Source organism: Malaya genurostris, chromosome 3, assembly GCF_030247185.1.
Source record: "Malaya genurostris strain Urasoe2022 chromosome 3, Malgen_1.1, whole genome shotgun sequence".
NCBI classification, from domain to species: Eukaryota; Metazoa; Arthropoda; class Insecta; order Diptera; family Culicidae; genus Malaya; species Malaya genurostris.
Genome location: NC_080572.1, coordinates 299,792,157 through 299,812,982, shown reverse-complemented (window position 1 = coordinate 299,812,982; position 20,826 = coordinate 299,792,157). Strand labels below are relative to the sequence as shown.

Below are 20,826 nucleotides of genomic sequence, written 5' to 3'. Positions count from 1 at the left end.
CAGATGGTTGAAATCTACCGACGTCACCACATCGTTCTCTGTAACTGAGTACCTGACACTTTTGCCATGGTCCAAAGTATCCTCGATCCTCTGAAAAGAATTACATTTTATGGTAATCAAGAAGAAAAGTTACGACAATGGCTACAAACCTCCTCCTCGGCTCTCGTAATAAGCCCATATCGGTACCCCGACCGCCGTGGCACTGATGATGAGACACAGAAATCCCAGACAAGTTACAAGCACTGCATAGATGTTCGGTTTAAGTCCGGCCATCGTCGGTGCATCGCTCAATAGTTTTAATTGCCGATTGGGATGCGTGGGTGTACACTTCCGGTCGGTGTTGTTGTTTTTGTTCCGGTGGCCTAAATTTGGAGCGTACAGGTGTGTGGCAACCGAAAATCAAACATGCGCAGCTGCTCGTTGCACGTCCAAACGAACAATGCTCACTAGAGTGGTCACTGAAATGAATTCCAACAAACGCGCTTGATTAGATATGGGCCGTTCGGGTAGACATTGGGAATACAAATTATTCAATTAGAATTATATGTGACAAATTATGGACGAATTATAATTGCCTGTTTATGCAATATTTCCAAACATAGAAGGAGTAGTTGAATTGCAGCAACTTTAAATGTCGATAATATGTTTTAATAACTTAACACTTATTGGTATTGAGGAAGTAGTCAAGTGCGAAAAATAATATTACTTGACTTTGCCCTTTACCTGTATGTAATTAGATCTTGAATTAATGTTTACAGATTCATATTATTTATACTATAAAAATTATCTATATTATTTTTATTATAAAATTGCAGGATTTTTTAATAATGAAAGATTCCTCCTAACCGGCTTTGGTTGACCATTTGATACTAGATTGGAAACCAAAGCAAAATTAAATTTACTTCGGAGGCGCAAATGACGGGACGAAACTCTGCTGCTAAAGTTTGTTTGCATGTCCATCAAATAATAAAACCGTCACGCAGAGAAATGGAGCTAGTTTAAAGATTTTTGAATTTCTGAAATTCAAAATTTTTAAATTCTAGCTGAAATCTGTTAATTTCAAGCTAGAATCTAATTGTTTTAAACCAATTTATCCCTTCCTATATAAACAAATATATCTGTTTGATTTGAAGAAAAATTTTGATTCTGGTTTACGAGAAAATGATTTTTCGGCTGATTTTATGATTGAAATAAATTAACCCTTTATTACAGGTCAACAGAAGTCGAGTTGATTTTATTGGCAATGTATTTGTTGATTCAATCATGTTTCACATTTATATAGAAAAAGTGGTTCATTTTATCTATTATCGTATGTATGTAATGATACAACTAAGTTTATTGTTTGAATAAACTGTATCAGTTTTGTTCCTTATAAACCAAAAAATTTTCTCTCCCGTGGATAATCAAATACTACAAGGAGCCGCATGATATTTTTCGAGCCAATAATGTGGAACAAGGCAACCAAAATTTCTAATAATCGACAATCTAACAGTTCAATCAATCGTCACATTTTTGAACCCGCAATTGCACGAGAGTCTCCTTAGATTGATCTTCATTAGCAACCAATACCGAACACGCGAACCCAGAATATAGACTCTGTTTGTCTTGATTTGTATTTGTATTTTGGCCGACGAAATTACATCAATACCCCAAATGTATGCAATTATATCTTTATACATACTTGCGATACAGATTTCAATATTTAAGCTTCCCTTTGCCGAGCTTGTGTTTGTATGCACGAAGTTATTTTTATAGCGTTTAGTTTCCCTATCATTACTATCATTCTGCGATTTCGGTTGAAGCGATAAACATTTTCTCATTAGTAATCGAGTTCATCTTATATAAATTAGAAATTAATCTCAAGCACTCAAAATTTACCCTGGGGTAGTTGCAAATTATCCGAACTCGCAAGACAAAAGATCAGAGCATACCAATTAAAGCTTTAAATCGTTTTATGGCGCTTTTTTTATTGTTGTCTAGCAATAACCTACCTTTAGCATGCTACACGTAAGACTGAAGCGTAAGCTATAATTTAATAATTTATAGATTCGCGTGCTTCCAACAGCTTCGGTGTTGCATCGATTGACCAATCAAAGCGATGCTTTCTCATTGATATATCGCTTACTCCTTCAAAACCGTCGTCTATGGCAGGGAAACCCGGTATGTAGGAAATTTTTAGCAGGCTAAATAGGACAGTGCTAGCTATTAATCAACATTTCAATGATATACAAGAAAAATACATGACTATGAACATAAAAACAATACGTAGAAATATTTTCAATCAATTGATGACATAATATAACTGATTGAAACTAAACTAACTTAGCTGTAAGTGTTCAAGAGCTGACCACATTTCTACTTGTATCTACCCTTGAATTTCTAATTTGCACCCCTATATAGAAAATAAAGATGTGTTCCACATCAAAAAGTTTGCATGCGTTTTTTTAAAGAAAAATTTAAGTGTGTGTTTCGTTCTTTGGAGCTTCTCAACAAATCAATAAAGTAAATCGCTGTGTGAAACCAAAATTTAGTTACTTGTTTAGTTTAGTTTTGTTCTGTGTGTGCCAATAGAAATAGTTTTGAGGCATGTTAGACAGATTATTTCCTTTATTCAGAAGTCAAAACACAGGAGCCGTCTCGAACTACTCCTATTTATGCTGTTCGCAACTAATCTATACAGTAAAGGACTATTCACACCTTTCCGTTCCCTGACGGTTCAGTAAAAGTGCCTTCAGTGCGCCGTCAGTGTTTTGTCGTGAATACGACTTACTTTACTATGGGGTGCCTTTTCAAAATTAGCCATATGGAAGAATGGGCAGAACTTAATCGTGAATATCTTGACTTGTATTAATGGTAGCAACATAATTCTTTCACTATTTCATCAAAAATATGATCAGGAATTTAGGATAATATTTTAAACAGTGTGCGATAACCACAAACAACTCAAAAATAATGTTTTCTTAAAATTTGAAAACAACGCGGAAAACTCTTTACTTTCGCTTGGGTTTTTCGCGCAAGGACGACGATTTTGAGGTAGTCAGGCACATATCTTCGACTGAATGCGTATAAAAGAGGGGCCCGTGGTCGAAAATCGATCATTTCTTTTCGTGCGTTAGGTGGAAGCAGACGTCGTGGGAGTGGAATCATAAACCAGCAGCGACGGAGAATGCACCTTCTGCGTGGTTAAAACCTCAAACGCTCAGGTCGCATCTCCCATTCGCTTGCTGGCCATCGAGGCGAGAGGGCTGGCATCGCGGGAGTTAAACTTTCAACCAGCAGCGCCGGAGAACGCACCTTCTGCGTGGTCAAAACCTCAAACGCTCAGGTCGCATCTCTCATTCGCTTGCTGGCCATCAATGCGTGCTGGAACTGGATTCTGGAACTGTATTCCGGAACTGATTTGAGTTTCGAAATTGCAGTTCTAGAATTGAAACTGGATTCTGAGTCTGTTATTGGATCTAAGTTTAGGTCTTGAACTCAGGGTCCGGTTCTCTATTCCAGACTTCTATTCGGTTCTTTTTAAAACCATAATAATACTCCTAAAGAATTATGCGGAATTTATTTTACTGTACCTCATACAACCCATTTTTATTCATGGCGAAAAAAAAGAACAACGCTTTCATAAAAGGTTCTTTTCAGAGCCACCATTATTTTATTATAAAGAACTATACTGCTAATTTCATAATATTTAATTGCGTTTCAGAATATTTAATGTAACTAATCTGTAATTTAGTCTAGGCGCATCGTTTAGAATTCTAGTAATGAAAGAGGGGAAAGTTGCACAATTCAAACAATCGATCAACTACCAATTCGAATTCGGAAGTGTAAATAAAGCGTGTCATATTCGTATTCACGACATCCAGTTATGTCTCTGACATTACACACCCGTACTTTTTTTTTGTCGGAACCATTCCGTGTCCTTTGCGTTCCGACTCAGCAAAGGCGCTGACAAACCAACTTCAGTGAAAATAAAAATATATCAATGACGACGATCTAGAGGTTTCCGGACGAACGCTACACTGACGGCGAGCTGCACTGAAACGGAACTGGGCCGGATAGGTGTGAATAATCCTTAAATTGTCGTCATTGGAATTAATGTATACCGGCGATCTAAGAATAAATCGCATCTTCACAAGCCTTGGGGATTGTTGTGCTTTAAAATGGCATGACAATGAATGTAAAGAAATGTAATGCCTTCTCATGGGCACAGTGACCGACTTAATTTGAGTACTCAATTATTAAATCTCCAGCTTAGGAAGTTTTGTCTGTTAAAAACGTGGACATCATTCTCGATCGCAAACTCCACCGATTCGAACAATTTTCTTTTGTTGCAGCGAAAGCCCAGGCAGTTCTGGGGCTCATCAAATGCAACACTGAAGACTTTCACAATTTTTATAGTCTCAAGAAAGTCTATATTGCATTAGTATGCATAATTCTTGAATCTAATTTGGAGCACTTTGTATTTCCGGAACAGAAAACTGCATTCGGACGAAACTGAAAAAAATCTTTGAAACCATAAAACCTTTTATTTGTGAAAATTGGCCTAGTTTTTGACCACTATTTCTGTAACATCCGGGACCGAAAACCGGAAACAGGTATAACCAAAAAGACAACCAATTCACTGTTTTTTGCATCTTCACTTCTAATGACATTTTGAAATTTTCAACACTCATAATCCTGGGTCCAGAAATTGGATCTTAGTAAAACTGAATTGGAACGTATGGGATTTAAGGATACTTAATTTGGATATAAGTTTGTAAAAATCGGTTTGGTCATCTCTGAGAAATCGTTGTGAGCTCTATTCCGAAGAATCTGACCGCTGTTACCGGTGATTTCGAAATCGATAACAACAATGTTTATCATTTTCTAAGCGGATTCGGAATTTTTATTCCTAATTGATATGTACTCTATGCTAACATTTTCAGTAGAATTAGATGGCCGTGACTTATGGCATTTTTCATTGAAAGACGCTGGTGGCGTGGATTGCTCTGATTTTGCACTTTCTAGCAGAGATGCAATATTTTGACGGTGTTTAATTGCCATTTCTGCTTGAAAGTGCAAAACCAGAGCAATCCACGCCACCAGTGTATCTCAATGAAAAACGCCATTAGTAAGCGACATATCAGTCTCGTTCAACTGAACGAGTAAAAAGATTAAACTGCGTTCTTAATTTTCTTCTTGTGAGTTGAACTAAATAAGGCAATATTTTTGGACAATTAGTTGCTGCTAATCATAGTGGATATTCGTAGTACCGGTGGGTAAAATTTCCAAAATGGAGGTAGCATTTGAAAGCTCTGTGAAATGCCATAATCGTAAAGTGAATGAAAACTATACAAGAAATTATTTAACGGATCTTTCTCATTCGAGAGGAATGCCATCTGTTGTGAAACATCAAGAAGATCTAACAATTCGTGTCATTTCAAAGCTAGCAAATTTATCCCAAAGAACATGATTCCACCCCAGGAAATTCAACAGGTGCTAATGGAACTGTTGTGTCGTTCGAAAGAGACTTTGTTCAAAAGACACAAATAAATGATGCAACACTTATCATTATGTCGTTTTCGCTTGGTACCAAACCTAATCCAGTTTCCACCCTAACTGCTGTCAAACCATTTGTTTGAAGCCAGTTTCGAACCTAGTTTCAACATCAGTGAACTGAAATTCGAGTTTGGTTTTTATATCGGGTTTGCTCACACTCCCGTTGCTGGATGCGAACCCAAAACAGTTTCGTGAGAAGTGTTTGTTTGATGAAACTACCCTCGGTCAGATTCTGTTTTCTCAAGCGAAAACGTCATTAGCATAAATGCAAACACAAATATTTTCTGATCATGGCTTGCTGTGCTGAATGGCTTGCTGTGCAGACTCCTCGAATAGTCGTTTTTTGAATTAGTTGTTTATTTGTTTTGTCGATTTCGCGTGATGTCAAACCAAACCGAGTTTCCACCCTAACTTCTGTAAAAATCGTTTGTTTGAAACCAGTTTCGAACCTAGTTTAAACGTCATTGAACAGAAAATCGTATTACCTTTCGACATAATTTCTTGAAGTGTTTTTTGACGAAATTGCCTTGGGACTAATTCAGTTTTCTCAAGCGAAAAACGATATTAGAGACCGTTCATAAACCACGTAGATCAAATCTTAGTACTTTTCAACCCTCCTGTCTTCCTCTCGTAGACTGCTATCACAAATCACAAATATCACATTACCAGTATCACGAGTTTTTTTTTTCATTCAAAATACGTTACTCTTCACTATATAAGGCTGGGTGTCAATTAGCCTTTTTCTATTCTTAATGTGGAACACATTTTTGTTTTCTATATAGGGGTGCAAACTAGAAACTCAAGAAAAATACACGTAGAAATGTGGTCAGGTTTTGAACAATTACAGCTCAGTCAATTTTGTATAAATTATTAATATCATGTCACCATTTGATTGGAAATATTTCTACGTATTGATTTGAATGTTCATAGTCATGTATTTTTAATTTTATATCATTGAAATGTTGATTAATAGCTAGCAGTGTCCTATTTTGTCTGCAAAAAATCGCCGGCATACCGGATTTCCCTGCCATAGTCGACGGTTTTGAAGGAGTAAGCGATATATCAAAGGGAAAGCAGCGCTCTGATTGGTCAATCGATGCAAAAGTGAAACTGTTGGAAGCACGCGAAGCTATAAATATAAGCAAAATTATAGCTAACGTTTCAGTCCTACACGTAGCTTGCTAGAGGTAGGTTGTTGCTAGACAGCAAAACAAAAAGTGCCATAAAACGATTTGAAGCTTTAATTGCTATGCTATGATCTTGTGTCATGAAAGATTGGATGGAACCCCATGTTATGTCGTTTCGCCTGAGAAATTGACAACTACCCCAGGGTAAATTTTGAGTGCATAAGATTAATTTCTTTTTTATATGAGATGAACTCGATTGATAATGAGAAAAAGTTTATTGCTTCAACCGAAATCGCAGAATGGTAGTAACGGTAGAGAAACGCTATAAAAATAACTACTTGCACACAAAACTTGAACACAAGCTTGGCGAAAAGAAGCTTATATATCTATATCTGTATCGCAAGCATGTACAAACATATAATTGCCTACATTTGGGCTATTGATGTCATTTCGTCGGCTAAAAAGCAAATGCAAATCATGACGAATATAGTCTATATTCTGGGTTCGCGTGTTCGGTGTTGGTTCATAATAAAGACTAAGAAGCTGTCCATAAAAGACGTCACGCTTTTTTTGACGATTTTTGACTCCCCATCTCCCCTTTGTTACAAATTGTCACAGAAGCAAAGACCCCCCCCCCCCTATGTCGCGTGTCTCGAATTCAAAATAAATAAAATTCATCTCAATACATTCTCAATATATATGACAAACCATACAAATATGAGGGAAAAATCGATTTATTACATGCTGTCATTAGATTAAAAAATATCCCTAAAACTACAAAGTCATCGGAATTATTTTATTAATATCAATTATATAAATTAACAAAAGTATTTGGTTGGAATTGATGAAACATTTAAATCATCTGTTTTATTCCTCCTAGGGGTACACAGATATATTATTGTTTTAGGTAAAGAATAATATTTCCTTAGTGTAGCATACAGGGCTGAGAAAATAAAGACCAAAACCTTATCAAAACGAGATCACTGCCGAAGAATCTTTTCAAGATCAGTTGGTAAGTGAATTTTAAATCACATCGATCAATATCGGTACTGATCTTCCGTCACACAATGGGTAGTGAGTTTGAGCTAAAATGATTCTTGATTTATGTAAGTTCAATCGTTGGATGATTCGATAAGCTTTGATGTTGGTGGAGGAAAATCACATATGATCAAGATAAAACATGACTTCAGAAATCGTTGATATCCCGCCCTTTTTCAAATGGAGTACAATTGAATAAACTGCATCAGAACCAGAGAAGAGAAATTCTTATGATATACTATTATCAATGCTAGAAAATCAAATTACTGAAAAAATTGGCAGTGCATAACTTAAGTTAAACCGTTTGAAGGCATATTTTTCTTTTTTACTCATATTAGGCAAAATTTATTAATTTCGCTAATTTACTCGCTCCTCCGTGCACTTTTGCTGATCACAACAGAAATGATTTCCTGCATCACTCATTTCCGAGTTTACAAGAAGAAGCTTTTACATCAACAAATACACGTTTTCCTATAGAATGTAAACGTTTATTGTGGAGATTTTTTCAGGAAATAGGGCAAAGCAGTAATATAATCAGGTATTTCAAAACTGCGCTCATTGAAAATATTGGACGTCACATTCCAAAAACCTCCCCCCCCTTCCCCCTGTCACAAAAGGTCACGTTTTATTAAACACCCCCTCCACCTTGCGGCGTGACGTCTTTTATGAACAGCCCCTAAGCAGACTCTCGTGCATTTGCGGATTCAAAAGTGTGACGATTAATTGAAAGTGTCGATCATTAGAAATTTTGGTTGCCTTGTTCCACATCAATGGCTCGAACAACCCCATGGGGCTGATCCTTGTAGTTTTTTTGGAAGGCTTATAACTTAGTTATTTGTTGATGGATTTATATAATTTAATTACACACCAAATTTTCGTATTTGGTTTCAGGTAAATGATTTGCTGTAACTAATTCAGTAAAACTTAAATCTGTTAGCTTGGAGCGAAATCAATTAGGAACACCATCGCACGGTATCACATTCAACATATCATGTCAATTGTATGGAGGCGCAGTGCTGCTATTTTGACGCGCACGAATTTGACATTTCTCTCCCCTACTTATATGTACGAAATTCGAAGCGGACTCGCCTGAGGGCGCCACGCTCGCAAAAAAGGATGTTGCTAATGATTTGATCGGGGAATGTGAGAGCTGGATATCTTGTTAATATGATGTCTTTGTGTAAATGCAGTGATAAGAACTGAATGCCAAAGCGTTCATTAATTGCATCGTATTAACTTAATTTTTCGTGGAACACTGTCAATAATATCTGCATTGGTTCGCTGAAATGCTCAGCAAAGAAGATGATTTTTTACTGATTTTTCAGTGAAATTTCGATAGTTGTGAGTTGCTGAAACGTTAACATTTTTTTGAAAAACTTTTTCGATACCCGGAGATCCGAGGTATGTATGCTATTGTTTATGTTTTCGGATCTGATGATATTTTCCGAGATATTCAATTTTTTTTGTCAAAATCTGGACATCTGTCATAATTGACATCGAGAACTAATATATGGTTTCAATTTAGATACCCTATCGTAATACCCATCAAACAAGACCAGGATTGTAAGAATCTGTCAACTATTAACAGAGATATTGACATTTTATTGAAGCCTATTTTTCCGCCATATCTCAATAATAGGAGTTTTGAACGAAGCACGATGAAATGACGCTTAGTATCAAAATTAGACACAATTTTCAATACAATCGTTTCTGAGTGATTGAAAGATTGAATACAGTACTCTTCAGAATAGTATTTTGGCTCGATTTGTTTTTAGCACGGTTCCATTTTGGCAACATAGTTGTTCGACTGCAACGTGTTACACCTTATATTGGAACTTCTGCATTATCTGCAATTTATACATTTTTATAACAAGATTCACCTGCAATCAAACAACGAAAAAACGAAATTTTTATATCACTCAAATACAGGTTAAATATATGAGAAGTGTTTTCTTTATTTTCATTTCGATTATAATTTATTTTGGTTCAAGGAGATATGTTACAGCTATTTTTTGAAAATGATATCGCATAAATGGCCACCTTTGGCCTTGAGTACAAAATGTGCCCTTTTTTGGGTGTTGTCCATCGTTTTGGCCAAAGTATCAGTCGATTTGGCGGCGATTTCACGTCGTATGTTGTCTTTGAGTTGAGCTTGGTTTATCTGCGTCTTGGAATGACGCTTTCAACGCGGTATGTCTTTATATGGCCCATCCTGTATAATAATGAATATATGTAAGAGAGAGTGTTCGGATACCGGCACCCTTTTATTCTAAGCTCATAGCTTCTGACTTAGTGCATATTATGCGGACATCTATACATAAATGGAAAGCTAAAGTCCCTAGCTAACAACTGATAAAGAAACTAAGTTGACTAAAACTAAATTTATTATCAATTTAGTAAAGCGATAAATTCTGTTAATTTCAAAAAAGGTGTTCGGTTTCCGGCACCCCAATAAATTTCACTAAAAATGGAATAATAAAGACTGCAGTTATTCAAATAAAAAAAACGCCGTTTGGCCAAAACTTTGGCTTGCTTTGTCTCAGCCTGCATATCACTGACAATTTGTTTACGATTTGTCGAAAAAAATGGCGTGCCGGTAACCGAAATCGGTAGACATTTTAAAATTGACAAAAAAAATCTTCGGTTGTGAAAATTTTGATAGCATCCTGTGTTAAATCGAGAAATAGATCGATTTCATCTTACAAATATTCAAAAAACTTACCTTTCCGATTGATGCTCTTTAATTTATGATACGATAAATGTCAGAAAAAAATTTTTTGTTGATTTTCACGCAATTAAAGTTTATTTTGAACGCAGCAAAAAGTACAAGCGTATGTTTGCTTCGCAATTTGGCACATACAGAACGTCCTGATATTACACACACATGACATTTGTCGGAACGACGCTATCTGCTTTCTGTCAAAAGTTACGATGGGGTGCCGGAAAACGAACACCTTCCCCTATATTTACTGGAATTGTCTTGTTTATTGTAATACATATTTTGTCCTATTCATTTTGAGTACCATTTTTTCTAGTCACATTTTTTAAGAGACAGACGAATACTGATGTAGACAACATGTGGATTTTTTAAAAAAGGTATCATCTTACTGCTAGGTGGATAAAGTTCGTTTTACTAGATGCATTTAATGAGATTCCAGCTCGACAAACTTCGGCAAAATGTCTCTGAAACTCGACAATATTAATTTAGCCTGTACCAATCGATTCGGAAACATTTAACTAAAACATGTATTGCAACGTCGTTTTAGTATTTCAATAGTAAACCATTGGAAAATTGGTTCGAATTGAGCTTTTTTTGCACTAGCCATAATAATGTCATCCTCTTGATTCCTGTAACACGGCCAACGGTTTTAATCGTTGCCTTCCACCTCGCATTTGATTCAGTAGCAGTTTTGCTTTGATCGGTATGGGGAGGCTTCGCATCATGCATGAAAATGATAACCTACCGTTCTGCACAGTATGAACTTTCGCAACAGAACAGAATCTGTAAATATAGGATGTCACATTGTTTTACTCAGTCAACGCTTGCCTTCATGCAGAGCGGATGGTTGAAATACTCGCTTAGCCATTCGCTCGATGAAAAATCTACTGCACGGTTTGCAGTGTTCAGTATTGAACCGGCTTGCACTTGGTGCTGTTCGATAATACCGTACAGAAGGTTGCTTGTGCGCACCAGCAAATGGACATTCTAAGCGGGTTTACCTAATGTGCAGTCCGCCTCGCACGAGCTGCAATGATTTTCAATGTGTGTGTTCGTTTGTAAGAAAATCTGTATAAGAGAAGGTCGCTTGTGCATTTTTAATGTCATCGTGATCGGTCGGGTCTCGTACACAACCCTGTATGTTTTTGTTGTTGAAATTTTCAGATTTAAATTTTAAAACTAACTAATTTAGGCACCTAGAACTGCACCTAGGCTCGTTAATGTTTGGTTTTAAAATGTGACAGACGAGTGGTTATTCATTCGATAGTTCTTTTAAACGCAAAAAAAATTGTAAAAAGTGTAAGTTTCATAAATTTGGTAAAAATACTTTTGTATTATCAATCAAATAAAAATCCCTCGATAATTTTTTTTGTGTGGTTAATCCAATTTACATTCCATTCATTGAATTCCCTAGTTGTAGTCAAATTTAACTACTCGATAAAAAATAACTATCAAAAAAACTTCAACTAAAAGTTAAAATCACTCGCAAAATAGTTTACAGTCTAAATAAACCTTAAAAAATCGCTCCGTGGTTTACGTACATCTAATGAACGATATTTATTTCGAATTGATAGCGAAGCGCCAAAAAATTGGGGGTTCGATACAAAATTCGACGCTATTGTGAGTAACAACGAAAACAGAGAATGCTTAACAGATGGCAAATCTCACATCAGATCATTATTACTGAAAAGATCTGTTGGGAAGAGATGCATTTCAACTTGAACATCTGATACAGTTCCGTTAGGTATGCTTGGGAGTTGCATTCGTACGAATCAATTAAATAATTATAATTATTTTGTGAAAAAAATATTTCCGTGATTGACGTTGTGTTTCCACAAAAAAATCTGAAATATTTTAGAATATAAAATTTCATAGAAAAGTGAATGCATTGAACTTCAAGGCATACAATAAAGTATGATCTCGATATGCATTTCGCTCTCGTCTATTCTCAAATAACTCGATAGGATTAGATTGCATTCATACCAAGACAAGCACCAATAATTCCAAAGGTGTGTTTCGTGCTTCGCAGTATTTGCACAGCAATCCATCACTTTTGGTTCACACGCTAAAGCCCATCACTGAATCCGTAATTATATCCATTACAACTGTTCCGATTCCAATCGGAAACCCCCAAAAAGCACAACAAACCGCATTGCACTGGAATCTTCTTTTTTTTCGATGCGAAGCAAGGAAAATAAGCAAGAGAACTTTCTCTGCGCGTGGCAATCGTCGCAACGAAATTGAAACCACTTTTGAAATGTCTGCATGTCGGCGTCTGGCTTGGGCTGGTCCGATGACGACAACGACGACGACGCCGTCGCTCATGGTCATTTGTGCATTATGTACTTTCCAACCGCACTTCGCCGGAACCCGACTGGTCAACTGTAGTAGTGGTTAAGCCGGTCCCCGAGCTCAGACAGACACCGCTCTCAGCCTCACAACGAACGGCGCATTGAAGACGAGCTGAACTCAACCTACCCCACATACCTATTTATTGATGCCACGCCAGATTGCGAAGTAAGGTAGCGCAAAACGCAACACTTGTGTTGAAGTAAGTGTGATAATGTATGCGTTATTGTTGCTTTAAATTACTTGATTAAAATTCAAAAATAATAAAAAATAATCATTATACTTCCAACGACTCAAGACGTCATTACTAATACTAGAAAATATATAATTAGTATATATCAATAGATATCAAACGAAAGCTTATTTTTAACAAGATTGGCACTAATGACAAAAACAGTTTGCAACTTTTTTAGTATACCTGTATAGACAGTCAAATTATTTATTTTTGGTTTTAATTACATTACATTACGTAAAACGATAACTTAACTGCGCTGTATTAGAATTCAAATATATCACATGCCCTTAGATGATTTTATATTGTTAAAGTGCGCGTGATTATTAATGCATATAAGTAATGACTTTGCATGTGAATTTGGCTTGCGTTTCAAGACTATTGTATTTAGAAGTAGTCATGAAGATTCGATTTGATTGCTGATCACTTCCCGTAAATAGAGATCATTAGTAGGACGGACAAAGTTGTTTGACATTTCGACAACGGAATTTCCCAATTGTAATTTGTATTTGTATAAATTATGGAGGATTTCATCTTGTAGTTCCGGTCAATATTTGGATCAATACTTCTTGTGTCTCATAAAATGCAGTCACTCTTATTCATCTCTCTAACATCATAAATAAAATAAACCTAGATTCTCCAGTATAATAGTAATGTAATCATAAATCAAATAAACATAGATTTCCCATTGTACTGAGACACTAACAGCGTTTCTAGTGAGAAACGGTTGTACTACAAGATGAAATCCTCCATAATTAATACTAATTCTATTATACTCTATTACAGTACGACGTGACATCACAGAGCACAGACATTCTTCTTAAATAAAAACTGTACAAAGCATCAGCGTTGTCAGGTCATTTTTCCAAAAATCAGTATTCGGCGCAAAAATCTATCTATCGGTATCAGAATCTCGTCAACATAAATTCGCGGAAATGTCACCAAAGCTCATTTTGGTGAGCAAAAAAAGGTCTCTTAACAACCTTTTCTTCTGTATATCCATGCTATCAACGAAAATTGGTGTTTATCTGTACGATCCGTGAATTATCGGTATTTTGGGAGTACATATCTGTATTGCGGTATAGAAGTCAAATATCTGTATAAATACCGATAAATCGGTATACCTGGCAACGTTGCAAAACATATAAGTTAAAAATCATCGTTGCGTCAAATTTGGTAAGCATGAATTACAATTGCATGCAAGCTAGAACGCAAGAGCCCTTAAGCGATTGCTGGGCTACCTAATAAAGATGGTCGAGTTTCTGGTATTTGTACCCGAAACCCGACCCGACGGGTATTGGTCGGGTTCGGGTACAGAAAAAAATCTGTTTGTCGGCTACGGGTGCCCGATTTCTTCATTTTCAACGGGTACGAATCGGGGTCGGGTAAAAAAATTTGGTTGGGTTTTGGAATTTTTTTCGGGTTTGGATCGAGTACAGGTAGGGTCGGGTTCGGGTACGGGCAGAGTTGCCAATGTTCCAGGTTTATCTGGAATTCGCCAGATTTTTCTCATTTCGACAGACACTCTAACAAACCAGATCTCTCGCCTGATTATCAAATTATCTACTTATGAAATCTCAAATTTCTCAGTTTCATTTGAATAACTCGGAACAGATGGTTCAAAATTGTCAAATATATACATGCAGGACAGCATAGAGAAAAAAAACGGGCCTGGGTGGAATGTAATACGGGTCCCCATTCGCTCAATGAGCAAACAAAAAAGACTTCACTCCATGTCCAGTTTGAACGAGCAAAAAAAAGGTCCCAATGAATGATTTGATTATGAAGAAAAAGAGAAACACTTTTGAATCTTCGAATTTCCGGACCTCCCTGAAAAAGTCCGGGCCTGGGGGCATGATGTCAGATTTTACCCGACTTTTTCTTCCGAAAGGACCAGATTTAATTTTTTTAGCACTTGGCATCTTAGGGTACTGGTAAAAGTTGTTTTTATTTTATATCGGGTAATAATAATAATAATAAAATATTAGTCAAAATGGCTTTTTTTAGTTGAATTCACCAATTAAACGTGTTGTCATTTCTTAGCTAAGGCACACTCCATTTCCATTCAACTAATTTTTCAGTTGAATTAGAAAAATAAAATGTTCAACCAACATGAATGGTTGAATTGGCTTCTGCAATCTGCAGCTATAGGGACCGTGCACGAGGGCGTGGTTTAGTGGCCCGGCGACGACAGCGCACGAGGCGGCGAGTGGAAAAAATAATGCTAATAATAACTGAGTTTGAAAATACTTTCTAGCGTATTTCCTCTGCGGATTTTTTTCCAAACCCTATGGAACTATTCGCGTGGGGTGCGAACGATTGTTCAACATCGACTGACTATTAAATTTTGAATCGAATTATTCATTCTGTATCTAAATACGGCCATGTATTTTTCTGTCATTGCAGTTGTATTTGTGTATAATATTTGTCATATTCACTCAAACTCAAACACTCAAACGATATTCTCATCACATTAAATGTTTTTTTAATCGACTTGACCGGAAACACTGAAAAATATCTTGCTGTAAAAATTGCTTCTGTGTAATTTCTTTTTATACTTTCACTCAAAGAAAATACCCCAATAAAAAGTTTAAATATTTTTTAAATGAAGTAAGTTTATCTCGAAGTTATTCTTCCTTTCGCTGAATTGAAATTATTACACCACTTGCTATTACTTTATTTTCAGAGCAAAATAAACCCAAATAACTTTCCATCCGTCAAACTTTGAAACGGGCCACAGTTTTAGATAAATTTAACTACTCGATAAAAAATAACTGCCCGACTGTCAAATTTTAACTAAAAGTTCAAATAATTCGCAGGATGGTCCATACTCTTAGAATGGAGGAAGAAAATAAATTGTAATCGTAAAAATGCTAGCAATCTCACGAGTAGCCAGTTTGACGTATATTGAAAATACGAGTCACGAAACTAATAACAAATAATCATTTTATTGAAACGCTGAACTGTTTTGCCTTTCTCATATAGAAAAGTTATAAAGTGTGATTTTTTAAGAGCTTGAGAACTTTTTTAAACAATAAAACGCATAAAATTTGCAAAATCTCATCGGTTCTTTATTTTAAACGTTAGATTGGTACATGACATTTACTTTTTGAAGATAATTTCATTTAAATGTTGACCGCGGCTGCGTCTTAGGTGGTCCATTCGGAAAATTCGCTTTTTTATCGACAAATTTTGTTCAGCGATGAGGCTCATTTCTGGTTGAATGGCTACGTAAATAAGCAAAATTGCCGCATTTGGAGTGAAGAGCAACCAGAAGCCGTTCAAGAACTGCCCATGCATCCCGAAAAATGCACTGTTTGGTGTGGTTTGTACGCTGGTGGAATCATTGGACCGTATTTTTCAAAGATGCTGTTGGACGCAACGTTACAGTGAATGGCGATCGCTATCGTTCGATGCTAACAAACTTTTTGTTGCCAAAAATGGAAGAACTGAACTTGGTTGACATGTGGTTTCAACAAGATGGCGCTACATGCCACACAGCTCGCGATTCTATGGCCATTTTGAGGGAAAACTTCGGAGAACAATTCATCTCAAGAAATGGACCGGTAAGTTGGCCACCAAGATCATGCGATTTGACGCCTTTAGACTATTTTTTGTGGGGCTACGTCAAGTCTAAAGTCTACAGAAATAAGCCAGTAACTATTCCAGCTTTGGAAGACAACATTTCCGAAGAAATTCGGGCTATTCCGGCCGAAATGCTCGAAAAAGTTGCCCAAAATTGGACTTTCCGAATGGACCACCTAAGACGCAGCCGCGGTCAACATTTAAATGAAATTATCTTCAAAAAGTAAATGTCATGTACCAATCTAACGTTTAAAATAAAGAACCGATGAGATTTTGCAAATTTTATGCGTTTTATTGTTTAAAAAAGTTCTCAAGCTCTTAAAAAATCACCCTTTACAATCACTTGAAAATCGACTAGTAAAAATTGGCCAAGTGTCATATGCCATTCCACTCAGTTCGTCGAGCTGAGCAATGTATATATGTGCGTGTTTCTCGAAAATGACTTAATCGATGTTGACCAATTAAGATTCAAATGAAAGGTCTCATGGTTCTACACGGAATTTTTGAATTTCATCCGGATGCGACTTTCGGTTCCGGAATGATAGGGCAAAGTGTGTTAAAAATTGTGTACCGTCACTTGAAGAGTCGAAACGAAAAAAGTTTTCTAAATTGGTCTCGAAAGTATTCCTGGTTTTCGAATAACGACGGCAGATAATAGTCATACACTCAAACAAGGATCTCACTTACTTTTAGACTTAGTCCGGTATTCCTAATCTTAGGTTCAAATGAATGATCTTATGCTCCTACCGAAAATTAAGCATATTTTTCGGTTGCAATTAAAATCATGTTAGTAGATGGCCATACGAACCAACTTCGATTATACGTTCTCGGGTTCTAGTGCCCGAAATACCTACAATAGTGGAACTAACTTCGTTTTCTCATCGATGTCAGAGAACTGTTTCATTCTGTAGGTTATACTAGTTAATGCACAAACAATCTCTTTGGTTTATTTTAAGAATCGAAATATTTTTAGTATTATATATGAGAATATGATTGATGTGAGAAAAGGATCATTACACCACTATATTGTATTAAAACAGGTTTTTGACTATTTTATTCGGCGTGGACTTAGGTAACTGTAAAACTATGGTAGAGTTTTTTCGCCTATTCGTCACTAATGGCGCTACTTGTTATCGTGCACGGTCCCTATAGTTACGATGTTGTATTGGAGGAAAAGACATACACGAAACATAAACTTCTTTTTAAATTTTTTTTTTCTAAACCGCTGTTTTCTTCATTTGACTTCACGAAATCGATTCTCTCATTGAAAACTTTGAGCATTCGGAAAACAAAAACTGAATACAAGTAGTACACCAGACGGTGTAGCCTGGAAGGTGGGAAGAAACGAAAAACTTTGTTTGACATCTACAAATAAAGTGAAACATTCGAAACTCACTTCACTGTTCCACGTAAAAACATTATTACGCACAATCGCATCAAATGCGCACAAATTCTGAATAAATATACTTTTCACTAAGAGTTTACGGCATTTTTACATATCGGTTTAGAAATTTATATATGGATATTTAAAACATGCGAAAAACATCTAAACAATTTGCAAGCAGTTTCAACAAGACAATCCTTTTTAGCTATTTATTGGATTGTATTGCTTTGACACTTCTCATGAGTTTTTGGCTAAAAATCTTGTTAATGAAACCTATTTCATTTTTGTTTTCGTTGTGCTATCTCTCAATAATGATGGTGATAGATAAATTCGACCATATGTTGCTCATTTGCTTCAGCACAGACCCAGACCCCGAACTGGAAGGATTCGTAGGGTCAATAGAACCCTTGAACTAGCCTTGACATGTTTCGGCAAATATGCCTTCGTCGGGGCCCCAAAAGTTTCAATTGAACTGCTCTTGGGACAGAATTTGAAGAATTCATTCTTCACATGGATACAAGATCGATTCCGTTGACTTTGTACCATAGAGAACAGGTACTAATGTAAAGTCTGTTCTGCAACGAATTTTTACTTGTTTAGAGGACTGGTCTCTGCGTTTGTATCGTGTCCTTCAAGTAATACACCGGTACCAAATATACTGCTTTTTAAATGCGTCATCTGAGATACCTCAGTCGATTTCGAAAGACTTTTTTGAAGCTACTATTAGGTTATTAGATAAGCTCGCAATACTAATGGCAGATTTCATAATCTGTATAAATGTTTAAATGAGAATATTTATATGGCAAGATATAGGAACTATTACACCATTAGGTAAATCAAGAAGGGTTTTTTTTTCGACGACATCACCACGGACCGTGTAGAACTATGGTCTTCTGGAATTCTGTTATAATCATATTTGACGTATTTGTCAAAAGCGTGTTTAAGATAACATCGGATCTCAACGTTTCATGCATTTCTAAAACCTTCGACACCAAAGAAAAACTTTCGATTCCAGAAATCCTAATATCGCAAAATCGATATTTAAAAAAAACTTCAAGATAACATCAGGTCTAGAAGTTTAATTTTTCCTTCGTTTTGAGTTTTTTTTAAAGCGAATTTTCAAAACTATACGAATTTACTAAGTTTTGCGTTTTATGTGAATTTTCAAACTTGTGTTTTTTTATACGGTTCATGTACATATGCACAGGAATGAATGTTCGACTGGTGAGTGGAACAGGTAGATTTCAAACAAACAATTTATCATTTCGATTATGGCTTTGGTTCTGTTTTCTCGGTGTTCAAGTGGGCGAAAAAGCCTAGGTTTTCTGAATGTGAGTAGTCGGGAAATTCCGTCCATGGTTAAAACTATTCAAAAACAGACATAACCAAATTACTCAATCACAAATTAGTTTAACCGGTCGATAATTTTGTTTCTTAGAAGTTAGAAGGAATGGGAAGTGAATGCGGAAATCACAATTTTTACTGTGATAAATAAAGAAAATTTAGGGACGAAGCAAAAATATTAACTATAACAAATATAGAAAAAAAACATATTTTCTCTCATCATTCAGAAAGAGTACTCCAATAGAAGGGTTATCCTAGTGTACTGGACGTTTCAAATAGTTCAATTGCGCTGTCCGAAGAAACACATAATTGCATTTAAATTATTACGATTTTGACCTTGACGAAACTGGCCGTTTTACGCCTCGCCACCTCACAAACACAGCGTGTGATTTTTTCAAGCAGTTCCAAGCTCCCCTTCCTTGTTGACGGCGAACCCGGATAAAACTGTAACTGAGTACAACATAGTGGCTAGCTACGTGAACTGGTGATGGTTTGCAAAAAAAAAAACAGAACACCGTCATCGGTCGGTGGTCAGATCGAGTTAACAAACTGCTTTCAATGTCTATATCTTCTTTCCCCTCTGAAGAGGCCTTTTTGCGGGTTTACGATTTTGAATATACATTTCGAGGTCTGATGCACCAAAAGGTCACGTCATCTTGCTGTACTGCTTACTGCTAGTTACAACCGAACGATGTATTCGTATTCGATTTCTGGTGCATCGTTTCTTTCAAACAACATAGAGTAATTTACCATGTGAACCATTTACTGAAGCACACATAGGTCAAGGTTTATCAATGATCTAGTTTCAGTGCATAGTTCAAACTATAGTCTATTTTCCAATCGTAAATGCATGACCACTAATTGAACACACCTCGAGCGGATGCATAGAGCGCAAAACGCGGTTTTGGCATAGAAAAAATATGTCGCTGTAGTATGGGCGGACAATAGCCGATACAGGTTCAGATGAGGTGAATCACTAAACCCTATGGCAGTTCGTAGCATTAGGCAGTTTATGCACTGCTATTTGCCAATCTCCACATAAACAGGTTTCGATTGTTGTTGCTCTTTTTGTAGGTAAACTGCACGGCCGTCACCAGTTTGATGAAAATATTTGTGGTTCTTCGTGATGCAGAGTTTGCTGTTCAAAATAGCTTAATAGTATGCATTTCGTAACGTTTTTAAATACGCGCACTATGCATAATCGGTACTTGTTAAATCTGTGTTTCCCTGACGAAATTCTCACGCGCGTCTATTGTTGATAGTAATCAAGTGTTTCCCCCGTTTTGAATCCGCCTACTGACTTCATCATTCTCTCTGTGGTTTTAGGAAATTCTCAAGTAATATTCCGTTTAAAGTTACGCTTAGTAGGGACTGCACTTTTTGTCATCTTACTTCGTCGTTATCGTCATTCGTCACCCCGTTTTGTCAACCCAATCGTTGATCAGCACATAAACTAGAACTTGCTTGGGTGCGATCGTATCCGATAGCAGCAAGTTTCAACAGCTAAAGA

The 20,826-nt window shown here is 36.4% G+C and overlaps 1 protein-coding gene across 1 annotated transcript in view; it reads right to left on the bottom strand.

Annotated features, from left to right (window-relative positions):
• LOC131434959 (uncharacterized) overlaps positions 1 to 20,826 on the bottom strand; it is a 42,226-nt gene that overhangs the window by 20,615 nt on the left and 785 nt on the right. Inside the window, exons 2-3 of the mRNA XM_058602334.1 lie at positions 150 to 458; positions 1 to 90 (exon numbers count right to left, since the gene is read on the bottom strand). Coding sequence (XP_058458317.1) covers positions 1 to 90; positions 150 to 273 — 214 coding nt within the window. The 5' untranslated portion in view covers positions 274 to 458. The remainder of the gene's footprint in view (positions 91 to 149; positions 459 to 20,826) is intronic.